Source organism: Meles meles, chromosome 12, assembly GCF_922984935.1.
Source record: "Meles meles chromosome 12, mMelMel3.1 paternal haplotype, whole genome shotgun sequence".
Taxonomy (NCBI): Eukaryota; Metazoa; Chordata; class Mammalia; order Carnivora; family Mustelidae; genus Meles; species Meles meles.
In genome coordinates this window covers 54,823,845-54,836,419 of record NC_060077.1, presented here as the reverse complement: position 1 = coordinate 54,836,419, position 12,575 = coordinate 54,823,845, and the positions used below count along the sequence as shown (strand labels likewise).

At 39.1% G+C, this 12,575-nt stretch overlaps 1 protein-coding gene across 1 annotated transcript in view; it reads left to right on the top strand.

The window, feature by feature from the left end:
• Positions 1-12,002, top strand: part of DSC3 (desmocollin 3) — a 43,612-nt gene extending 31,610 nt beyond the window's left edge. Inside the window, exons 13-16 of the mRNA XM_046025311.1 lie at positions 2,369-2,593; positions 5,056-5,177; positions 9,583-9,840; positions 11,805-12,002. Of these exons, the coding sequence (XP_045881267.1) occupies positions 2,369-2,593; positions 5,056-5,177; positions 9,583-9,840; positions 11,805-12,002 (803 nt within the window). The remainder of the gene's footprint in view (positions 1-2,368; positions 2,594-5,055; positions 5,178-9,582; positions 9,841-11,804) is intronic.
• The last annotated feature ends 573 nt before the right edge of the window (positions 12,003-12,575 follow it).

The window sequence follows — 12,575 nt, the reverse complement described above, 5'->3', positions numbered from 1 at the left end:
TAGCCAACTGAGCCACACAGATAGCCCTGGTATATTTTTAAAGTGACAGCAGTGAGGTGAGGTGGAACAGAGACGGGCAGTTTAAATTTTTGGGGGGCACCTGGGTGGCTCAGTGGGTTAAAGCTTCTGCCTTCGGCTCAGGTCATGATCTCAGAGTCCTGGGATCGAGCCCCACATTGGGCTCTCTGCTCAGCGAGGAGCCTGCTTCCTCCTCTCTCTCTCTGCCTGCCTCTCTGCCTACTTGTGATCTCTGTCTGTCAAATAAATAAATAAATAAAACCTTTAAAAAAATAAATTTTAGTGTAAGTGAACTCTAAAAATGAGGATACTGGGTGTAGGAGGCAAGCACTCTATAGTATTCTGGAAGGAAACATGGTAGGATATGGACAGAGGCATGACGTTGGAGCCCTCAGAACAGCCTCCCATGATGGTGGTTTCTGGGGGGGGGGGGTAGTATTCTATATTTCAGCCACCCTTCACTGCTGTTTTGTTACTGTGTCATGCTCTTTCATGCAGGTGGACTTTTGGTGTATGCTGTCCCTTCTGCCTAGACTACCCCTTCCCATGTCATAGTTCAGTAGTAACTCATGACACCTGGGGAGCACCTCCCATCCACCATGCACTGTTCCGACCCTGCAATATGTGCAGAGATTTACAAGACAGACATGACTCCGGCTCAGATGCTCAGAGCTATGAAGTCTTTCTTGAAGCAGAAGTAGCATCATGACCTTTTCTACCTTTATGGTAGCACCTTTTGTGTTGTATTATCATCTGTTTACCTTTCTACTCCAACACAGGAGTCTCTCGGGATGTTTAGGATTCATCTGTGTATTTCCAGCACGTAACCCAGTGCTTAGTAGATACCAACAGCTTAAGGAGTGTTTGTCTAATTGATAACAGGTTAATACATATGCACAAAGAAGGAAAATCCTGGGGGAATAAGAAAACCAGTGTTGTTAGTCTTTAGGTTTTAGCAAGAATGCCAAGAGACTGGGTGGGAGGATGACCGAATCTGGTCGTGGGGGGCCTGACTTTTGTACAGTCGGTGACAGCGGGTGTGCACTGGGATGTTTGCCAGGAAGGGATGCTGTGCCCAGATTTATGTCTTAACAAGTTGGCATTGGTGGCAGGACGGTATGAAGAGGACAGAGTGGAGTGGCAAGGACGTCACAGGCTGCTGCACTGTATGAATAAACGAGATGTGACTACAGCTGAGCTTGCAGTCTTGAGGGAGGAGGGGAATTTGAAGGATTTTATTTTAGCCACACCATGATCTGGGAGGGTTCTACCCAAACCTTGGTAGTAATTCACATTCCTCTGGGGAGCTTTACATTTAAGTCGCAGCCAGAAGTTTTTGCAGTTCTTATCAGCTGTAACAGTGCATTTAAGAAAGGCTTAGAAGTTACAGATGGCTTCCGGAATGGGCGTTGTGCACCTGTGTCATTTCACTTACTGAAAAACCTGCAAAAGGTTGTAATTGGCAGTTGAAAGTGTGTAGAGCTTTTGGTCAGTTGATAATGAAGTCCTTAAAATAGCTATTAAGGCTATTGGGGAAGTAGCATAGTTGATAAAAATGTATTGTTATGATACAGATCCATCAGTTTTTATGCAGAGTTTATTTCTGGCCTGGGTGACATTAATTAGCTTTCTGGTATTGAGACCACTTCTAGAGGGAAGGCATTTTTTTTTTTTTAAAGAGTTTGTTTATTTATTTGACACAGAAAGAGATCACAAGTAGGCAGAGAGGCAGGCAGAGAGGCAGGGGAAGCAGGTTCCCTGCTGAGCAAAGAACCTGATGCAGGGCTTGATCCCAGGACCCTGAGATCATGATCTGAGCTGAAGACAGAGGCATAACCCACTGAGCCACCCCTGGAGTGAAGGCATTTTAACAGTGTTTATTGTATTTTGAAAAGTTACCTTATGTGTAAAGATAATGGACAGTTACCAGAAAAATGAACAAGAGAATGTCAACTTAAGACATACTTTGTGCATAACCATTGCTGTTAATTCTTTATGAGTACCATAAACTGGTACCATAGAAAAATGATTGAGGTGTCTGTCAGGGGCCCATCTACCATCACTGGTTTGTAAATAAGAGAAAGACAAGGGAATATTAAATATTGCTGAAATGCTACTGGATCAATCCAAGGTCAAATTATATCTCTCAGTCTCTCTTGTAAGAAGTTACAGGGGGCATACATGGTAATACTAGTGCTGAGAAAGGTTGAAGGTAGTTCTCCATTTTAGTTCATTTTCATGTGGCAGGTGGTCCCTTAGGAATAATAGGTGTAGAAACAAGTGCGGCAAAACAAATGCTAAGGGAGAAATAAATGCCCATTAAAGAACTAATTCTTTCATTTTCTTTCAGATACAGCTGCCCGTCTTTCGTATCAGAAAAATGCTGAATTTCAGGAATATAGTGTTCCTATTACTGTAAAAGACAGAGAAGGTCAATCTACAACAAAAACTGTGAGAGTTAATCTATGTGATTGTACTCATCCAAGTCAATGCCTGGCAGCTCGAAGGAGTGCAGAAGTCATACTCGGAAAATGGGCGATCCTGGCGATCCTGCTGGGTATAGCATTATTATTCTGTAAGTCCTTTTACTGACTTAAAGTTAAAATGTGTCATAAATACCTGAGTGCAAGAAAAGGCCTCTAAAAAGTAATCTTGTCCAACTATCCATCAGGGGTGGGCAATTTACGAATTGCTTTTGTGTTATTATCTGAGTTCTGATGGAATATTTCCAGGGAGAGGGAGCAAGATCCTTTTTGAGATACGATTTCATTCTTGCACAGAGCTGTTTAAAATTCCTGAGACTGTACCAAATCTGTCAACACATAGTTTTCATTTTTGGTCCCGGGACTACCCCTTTTAGGGCTAAATAAAACAATCTAAAACTTCTGCCATATAAAAGTCCATGACAAGCCACTGTGATCTCTTCTCATCCTTTAGCCATGGCCTTATGGGAATGACTTGGATCATGGCAGTATCTCTTTTTGGGGGTGTATCTTGCTAGTTTTGATTTTTTTTTTAACCTCCTCCTTGCTGGTTGTTTCGTTCCCAATGGCATCATATTTTTCCCTCCTTTTTCCCACCTACTCCTCCAGCCTGGATTAGCGGTTGTTCCTTTGTTCTGTGATAGGACTAGCAGTTAAGAGCAAGACTCTGGAACCAAACTATCTGGGTCTGTAACCCAGCTGTATCATTTGCAAGCCATGTGACCTGGGGCGAGTTATTTACTGTGCTTCAGTTTCCTCATCTGCAAAAGGGGGATAATTGGAATCGCCTGCTTTATGGGGCAGCACTGAGCAGTAATTGAGTTAATGTTTGTGAAGAGCTTAGAATAGTACAGTGTTCAGTATTTTCAGCAGCTCCACAAAATAAATATCTACTGAAGACCTACAATATGGTAGAAACTGTCTAGGTGCTTGGGGGTCATCAGTGAACAAAGCAGACAAAACCAAACACAAACACTGTGCTATTATTAGCTATAGCTAATAAAGAAATGAAATGCTGTCGAGGAAAAATTGAGCAAAATATTTAGGAACTGTTGTCCCGTGGAGTGTATGTGGGTGATAACAGCAAGTGACTGCAGCTTTTGATGGGTGGTTTGGTTGAGGCTGACAAGGTTATCTTTTCTTCTTCTTTTTTTCTTTTTTTTAAAATATTTTTAAAAAGATTTTATTTATATATTTATTTATTTGACAGACAGAGATCACAGTAGGCAGAGAGGCAGGCAGAGAGAGAGAGAGAGAGAGAGGAGGAAGCAGGTTCCCCACTGAGCAGAGAGCCTGATGTGGGGCTCGATCCCAGGGCCCTGAGATCATGACCTGAGCTGAAGGCAGAGGCGTAACCCACTGAGCCACCACCCAGACCCCCCCTTTTTTTTTATGGTCTGAAAATGTCCTTTTTCTAGTTTTAAAAAATTTTATTTGTTTATTTATTTTTTATTATGCTCAGTTAGCCAACATACAAGGTTATCTTTGGTGATTTTTGGGAAAGGTGAGAGTCAGCCAAGTATAGTACCTGGGGGAAAAGTTTTCAGTCGAGGGGAAAGTCAGCTTAAAGGCCCTTAGGTAAGAGGGTGCCTGGAGAAGTCAAGACATGGCAGGGACACTCGTGTGGCTGGAGTGGAGTGCATTGGGAGAGCGGGATTGGACATGGAAGCAGAAAGATAATAAGGGGCCACATAGAGTGGGTGGGTGTTGGCACCTTTTTTCTATAAAGGACTAGATACTATATATTTTACATTTTGCAGGCCATGTGGTTTCACTTAGAACCAATGAAATCTACCCTCCTAGTAGGAAAGCCACCATAGAACATTTTTCAGTGATGAGCATGACTGGGTTCCGATAGAACTTTATTTATGGACGCTAACATTTGAATTTCATATAATTTTCACATGCAATAAACTTCTTTTAATTTTTAAAAATGATTTAGAAACCATAGCTCATGGGCCATACAAAAACAAATCCAGTGGACTGGATTTGGGGCTGCAGTTTGGTCACCCTTGATTAGAGGGTCTTGTAGAACATAGTAAGAATTGTCATTATTACAGCTAATTTTATTATCACATATTTCAACCTCCTGCAGGTATGATGTAGAATGAAAATTCTGAACAGACAAAATACAGAATAGTTTTATTTAAGGTACTTGGAGATAAATCTGTTCTGTTGAGAAAAGTCTATCATGTTTTCATATAGGCAAACCATTCTTTTGGGAATCAGTAAATCTCCTTAAAGTCTCCATCTTAAATAAACATCATTGAATTTTTTGAAAATTTATTACTTAACTCACAACTGTATATACTTTAACATCATAGAAACAATTCAAACTCTTAAAAGGAGCTGTAATCAAAATATACATATAATTAATTCTGATTTTAAAGTCTAAGCTAAATCATGGCCTATTAATTTAGGAAAGCCAAGGTAAGTCAAGGAACCATGCTTAGTGATCTTGTTTTCCTCCCGTGTACCTGAGGTAATAAAAAACAAAGGATGAGTATTTTATTCTATGTAGGTTAAACTTTTTTTTTTTTCTTTTTTAATGCAGCTGTATTGCTAACTTTGGTATGTGGAGTTGTTGGTGCCAAAAAAAAAAGAGGTTTTCCTGAAGATTTAGCACAACAAAACTTGATCATATCAAACACAGAAGCACCTGGAGATGATAAGGTGGTAAGTAATTTTTTAAAATGACTATTTATCTCTGAGTGTCTCCCATAATTTCTTTTACTGATTCTCATGAAGTCATTTTGTAATTTAGGAGTTAATATTTGTATTTTTAGTTTGGTCAGCTTTTGTAGGCAGAAGAATTTTATCTGTCAATATTCAAATATTTATATAGGTGGCATTTATTGAACTTCTTAAATCAGATGTGTTGTTTTAATTATCATTCTTCCACTCTCTAGTGTTATGATATGAAACTTGCTCTTTGATGTTGTGAAATTATTATAATAACAGTGTTTTAGCTGCTCTCTTCAGTGTACATTTCCAGATATTACTTGTTTATCTGACTCTTTGACCACTTATCATAGGAAAAAAAAACCTTATTAAAAGTTTTCAAGATAAACTAAGAAAATATCAAAGAGATACATATATTTTTAGAAAGTGTGGGGGAGGAAAGATTAGTCAGAAGAGTATTGCCACTCTCTTTCCTTATGTATTTCTTGAGACGGCTGAGGTGCTTAGTACTGGGCTTCTTGTTTTGGGGAATGTGTATTTAAAAAGTTCTTACAAGGTATGTTCTTCCCTCAAAAAGATTTCAAAGTATTTATGAGAACTTGAATCTACTTTTATGGGAAAAATAATTAGGAACATGCCAGTATACCATCAGCACCAATGTGATAGTCACTGTTGTTCAGAGATAGTTGTGGTATGTAAGTGCGTTCCTGATGTCTAGATGAACCGGAAAGGCTTAGTGAAAGAGGTACATATTCCTCGAGAACTTAAAGAATAAGAAGGGTGAGAAAGTGGAGAGATGGTGGGAATAGCTAATGAGGTGGAAAACAGCCTTAAGGACAAAAAAGGAGATGGCAAAGTTTGGAGATTATTCAACAAATAGTAAAGAAATTGATTTGAAATGGAAGAAATGATGTTTCACAATAGAAGCTTGACATTAAGTTAGGCTTTTGGGGGGAGAGGGTGTAAGAGAGGAGTAGGACATGAGACTGTCGTATGCCATATTAAGGATTTGGGATTTAGTCTCTTGGTCCGGAAGAGCCAATGAAGGCTTTTCTGCACAGAAGGGCATAAAGGGAGCAGCGTGATGCTGAGTGAGTAGGGTGAACTATGAGAAGAGGAAGATGTAAGGGACAGGGAAGATAAAGGATTAGAATCTTTCAGTAGTTGTAGCAGTGGGTAACTCTGATAATAGTCATTGGAAATTGGGATAATAAATATTTCAAATGCATAAATGATATAATTGTTAGCCTTTGAGTAACAAAATAAAAATGAAGTCAAAGGGACAGAGGCCATAACCAAGGACAATGACTATATCAAGCCTTTTCTGTATCTCAGTGTGAAGGCATCTAGGAAGAATTTTTTTAAATTTAATTTAATTTAATTTTTTCAGTGTTCCAAGATTCATTGCTTATGCACCACACCCAGTGCTACATGCAATACCTGCCCTCCTTAATACCCACCACCAGGCTCACCCAACCCCCCACCCTCCGCCCCTCCAAAACCTTCAGTTTGTTTCTCAGAGTCCACAGTCTCTTGGTTCTTTTCCCTCTCTGATTTAGCCCAATTCACTTTTCCTTTCCTTCTCCTAATGTCCTCCATGTTATTCCTTAAGCTCCATAAGTAAATGAGACCGTATGATAATTGACTTTCTCTGCTTGACTTATTTCACTCAGCATAATCTCCTCCAGTCCCATCCATGTTGATACAAAAGTTGGGTATTCATCCTTTTTGTTGGAGGCATAATACTCCATTGTATATATGGACCGTATCTTCTTTATCCATTCGTCCGTTGAAGAGCATCTTGGTTCTTTCCACAGTTTGGTGATCGAAGGCATCTTTCTTAGTGACTTTCTCTCTTTAACCACTTCCTGCCATCATGGAAAATAATTGCCCACCTCTGTGTCACAGGCCTACATATGGAACCCTGTAATTACTTCTCCATTCAGAAAATACATTTAGTCACTTAACAGTCCTAGACTCATAGTAAGTTCTTATTTTATATCTGAGAAGGGAATGATTGAGATGTTCGTAATATTTGTTCTTGGCTATTTGGTGCCAGAGCTGGTAGCATCAATGGGCCCCTCCACCGTAATGTACTCACTTGTATTGTACTCACCTGTATTGTTATCTGTTCTCTGTTAGGAACACTTCTCAAATGGACTCAGAATTATCAGTTTAATTTTAGGTATATTTTTACAAAATGTAACAAAATTTCTTAGTGGGTGTGTAAGCTCATTTTAGTGCAATGAATACCGGTGATGATGACTCTGATTCTGGAGCTAAGTTTAAGTCAGAGGCATTCAGGTGGGGTTAGGAGCTGGTTGAAAAGTCAGGACCAGAGATATTAAATCTGCAAATCATTGACACGGAAAAGGAGTCGTCGATACCTTGTGAGAATAAGCTTTGGGCAACGCACGTGGAGATGGTCAGGAAGGAACAGAGAATAGAAGAATGTGAAACGGCCCTGTGGGCTCAGTCTTGGTTTTGGTTAAGCTTCAGTTCTCTTGGTATTAGCTTGCATGACCTCTGAAAACATGTTTATAATTGCAAAAATTATACCATCAAGGATATTTGATAGTGAGAGTTTTTTGTTTTGTTTTTTAATGAAATTTCACTGTAGCAGCGAGCTAAGCACAAAATACAGGGTAGCAGTGCCACCAAATGGCTGCTTCTCAGTTCTCTTTTCTGGTATAATTTTCCCAGGCAGTGAGATACCATATATGACATTTATAGATACATTTCAGATTCTGAAATATCCAAAACTCCAAATCATCTGAACTTGAAAATCTTCCGGTTTAGTTAGAGGCTCTGCATATTAAATAGAAGAAAAACAAGTTGGTAACAAGATGGCACAATGGAGCCTGATTCTAATGGAGGTCTTGCCTGACAGTCGCAGTTCATAATTAGAACTGACAAGCTTGAGTTTACTGCTCTAACTTAAAGTCTCACTGGCAGCCCAGAGTTCCATATGAGGTTCCCGCATTAAGACGATGCTTAGTCAAGTGTTTTTTTTTTATCTTCAAACACTCCCTCGACTCTGTCCTCCTCTAGTTCCCTGCTTATCTCTTTTTCTTTGAAACTGAGCTTGAGAGGTTTATACTCAATTTCTCTATGATACTACTTTCTGTTTATTCAGCACTTCTTGGAAATTCTTTTGACAAAGATCACCAATGGCCACTTTTTTGGCGTGAATCTCATAGGTGAATTATTTTATTCGAACCGGTTCTTAAATCACTTTGATATTTTCTCCTTCCCATAATCCTTTCATGCCTGGCTTCAGAGTTGTGCCTCTTGGATTCCTCTATTCTCCAAAAGCTGTTTCATATCAGTTCTGTCCTCTGATTCCCTTAACCACCCCGTAAAACGTGTTAGAGTTGATTCCCGTGGTTTCAACTATCTCCTGTGTGGTGGTGACGTCTGAAATTATGGCTCCAGCTCAGCTCCCACACCTGAACTCTAGCCCCCATATTCATATACTCATTTTGGGCATCCATAGATTTCTCAAACTTACCATGTCCAAAATGAAACTGTTCACCCTCCCCTCACCCACGAGTGTGTCCTTCATCCCTGCTTAAGTGAATTATACCATTTATCTACTTGCACAAGCAGAGCATGTAGGAATAATTCCTGACTCTTCCCTTTGCTGTTTCATCCATCTGACCATCAGTAAACTTTGTATGGAGTCCAACCACTTTGAATCATCAAAGTGACTTCTCCAATATCCATGACACTCAACTTGTCTTCTCATTTGTCTTTTACATTATTGCCTAGAATGGTTTTAAAAAAATACATCTCTTTCCTGTTATTAAAACCCTTCTTGGAGTCCCCATCACCTTCTTGATTGTCTAAATTTTTTAGCATGGTGTATGGATCTTCATGTTCTCTGGCCTTTTGTAACCCCCCCACTTCCTCTCTCACTTTGAATTCTAAGTGGTAGCCATTCTTAGCAGGGTGAAAGTTGAGGACCCCCAAAGGACCCCGTTCCCTTTTTGTGTGTAAACCTTCCTGCAGATAGTGCTTTCTTCTTCACATCTTTCAAGTAGGAGTCCCTCAGTACCGTGTTTTCTAGTCTGTTCCACTTACTCTGTGGTAATCCAAGTCTGTGCTTGGATTTTAATGCTTTTTCCTATAGCATCTATATTCACCTATGTATACATTCTTAAATAATTATCTATTTTTCTGCCTCATTGGAATAAGAGCTTCTTGGAGCCACTGAGCGATCATGTCCTCTTTGCATTCTGGGCAGAGAATTTGAAAATATAAATGTCCGTGAATGAATGAATGAATGGATGAATCAATGAAAGGTTAAATAAACGTTCTCTCTCCGTTGTCTTCTTATGACTTTACTTCGAATCTGTTTCCTCTCAATACAAATGATCTTTTTAAAATTTTATTTCAGTGTTCTGGCAATGGGTTTATGACCCAGACAGTCAACAGCTCTGGCCAAGGCTTTTGTGGTACCATGGGATCAGGAGTGAAAAATGGAGGGCAGGAGACCATTGAAATGGTGAAAGGCGGACACCAGACCCTGGATTCGTGCCGGGGGACCGGGCACCATCACACCCTGGATTCCTGCCGGGGAGGACCCGTGGAGGTGGAAAACTGCCGATATACCTACTCCGAGTGGCACAGTTACACTCAGCCCCGTCTCGGTGAAGTGAGTTTCCCTGAGTGTTTTGCCTCTGCATTTACATGCCCAAGTGTAGAACAATAGGAAATTGCAGTTAACATAGACTTTCAGAAGCTGCTTTTCCATATTTTTCAATGTATCCTTTCTTTTTCATTCTCTGGTCATTCCCGGCACTCCCCCCAACCCCCACCCCATGCCCTTTGATTTTGTTACATTATTTAACATAGAAGAGATTTTATTCCATCTGTCCTATTTCTTTTAGTTTCTAAAATCTTGTGAGAACTGGAAGTTTTTAAAAACATAATCCTATTAAAGTTACATACCATTTTTAGATATCGTTTGCCTCATCAACTAATTTAATGTAGAAGAATGTGAAAAAACATCTCATTCCCTACAGTCACAAAACTCCCCAATCCCATCCGCATGTCTCTCTGAAAACAAAACATCTGTACACAATTCTAGAGTGAACATTCCGTAATATGAGCTACAGGAACTCTGTTTCATGTAAGAAGTACCGTTCAAATATAAAGTGTTTTTATTCAGGGCAAAGCAAGGATAATCAAAGAAAAGAGGGATTAAATCGTGGATTTTCAGTCCGGGCAGCATATCAGAATCCCCTGGGGAGCTTTGAAATGATGCTAATGCCTGTGCTCTACCTGGAAGGATTTGGATATAACTGGTTTGGCTTATTATTCTTATTATTACTTTTAAATCCCCTCAGGTGATTCACATGTGCCACCTGGGTAGAGAAACACTGGATTCAGTATTCTGTCTGGGACTAAGTTGTCTGTGTTTCAGAGTGTACGGGTACTATTGTAACCCCCACAGTGGACCAGAAGCCCTAATATTTTAATGGGACTGCAGATAGACACCGGTCTGTGACACGGCTGCAGCCGATCACATCTCCATAGCGTATTTTGTTTCCACATCAAATAAAAGTATTCATCTTTGTTCTGTTTCTAGACAGTCAGCATGCATGTAAGATCAGGTTGGGAAGGAGTGGACCTTAAGAGGCGTTCTTAGGGGTTTCACTAATGTGTGCCTCGGGTGATGGAGTCTGAGGCTGAAATGGTCCGGAAGAAAGACACTTGGTAACATAAGTCAAAGATGGACGCCATGGGTCGGAGAGGGAATGGGACCCCAGGGGAGGAGGGGGGAGGCACAGGAGTTCCGACAAGCTGGCAGCCAGGCCAGTAACAGACGGTGAGGCTGGATGCTCAGATGTGGCTGAATGCTCGGGCGCTCCATTCCAAAAGCCCGGTTTCTGCAATGTGGGTGATGTTGATTATTTTTAATTTCGCTAAAATGCTTGGTGCATCTCTCTATTTTGTCACATTTTGGCTCTCTTGGAAACTTGATTCTGAAGCCAACGTGGTGATTCTTGCTTACTTTATAACTGTATATCATAGTGGTTTTAGTTCATGTTTATTGGATATTTACTACGTGCTGGGCAAAATAAGAGAATTTTTGGTGTATTATTTTTTCGTCATTATCGTGAGACAGTCACTGTGTATATTCCCATTTTGGACATAAGGAGAGTTAGAAGTGAGACTTGAAGATGCTTAGTAACCTGCCCAAAGTCGTAGATATAGTTGGTAAAGCCAGAGCTTTGAGTCAAAATCAGGACTATTTGAATATCCAGTATCAAATTCTTAACCTGTATACATACTGTCACCATTTTGGGGACTAGACTGATCTCTAGATATAAACTTTAGGGTTAAGCATTTAATGATAATTTAAATGTGCTTAAATATGACATTGGTATATATATAATTTTTTATTTTGTATGATTACTAGAAATGTAAGATATACTGACTTTGTGGTACGGTTATGCTATCGACCAATCATGTGCATTTTTTGTATGTAGGACTCCATTAGAGGACACACTGGTTAAAAATTAAACCTAAAAGGTAAATAAAAAATAAATTTTATGTTTGTATGTTAAAGAGTGTTTAAAACAATAATAGAATCCTTTTTTTTTAATTTTACAGAAATTGCATCTGTGTAACCAGAATGAAGATCACGTGCCATCTCAAGATTATGTCCTTACATACAACTACGAAGGAAGAGGATCTCCAGCTGGTTCTGTAGGTTGCTGCAGTGAAAAACAGGAAGAAGATGGCCTTGACTTTTTAAATAATTTGGGAGCCAAATTTACTACATTAGCAGAGACGTGCACGAAGAGATAATGTTAAAGTGTTACAATTAGACATGTATTTGCCAGACATCCTGGAGGTTTCCAAAAGGAAAGAGATATTGTAATGTTCAATTTCAATTTCTAATACATATATGGATATATATTAGACTTTTAATTTCTAATATATATAAAGCTAGAAATATATGGATATTTTTAATGTATCTATACATTAGAAAAAAGATATAATTTTTCTAAATTTTGAATTGTACTATTTACCAATTTATATTTTTATAGCAATTTGTTGCTTCTGTTTTCCAAGGAGTTAGAAATGTTAAAATGCATTTTGTCTTCTTTACTGCCAAATAAGTAGACAGCTAGAAAATCTTATATGGTATCATTGGAATTAAGGTCTATAAAGGACCTGCAGTGAATATGTTGAGTTAATATTGGTCCAATGATAGCTAAGTTGTACTTGATTTGATATAGAATAGCTATTTGGGCTAGAAATTCTGTTCTTGTTCCAGATTTAAATTTAAGTGGAATAGGATTATATGAAACATTGTGTTAAATTATATTGCATTTTTTAGTTCTTCAAAAAATCAGTACCACTGAGCTGGTAGCTCCA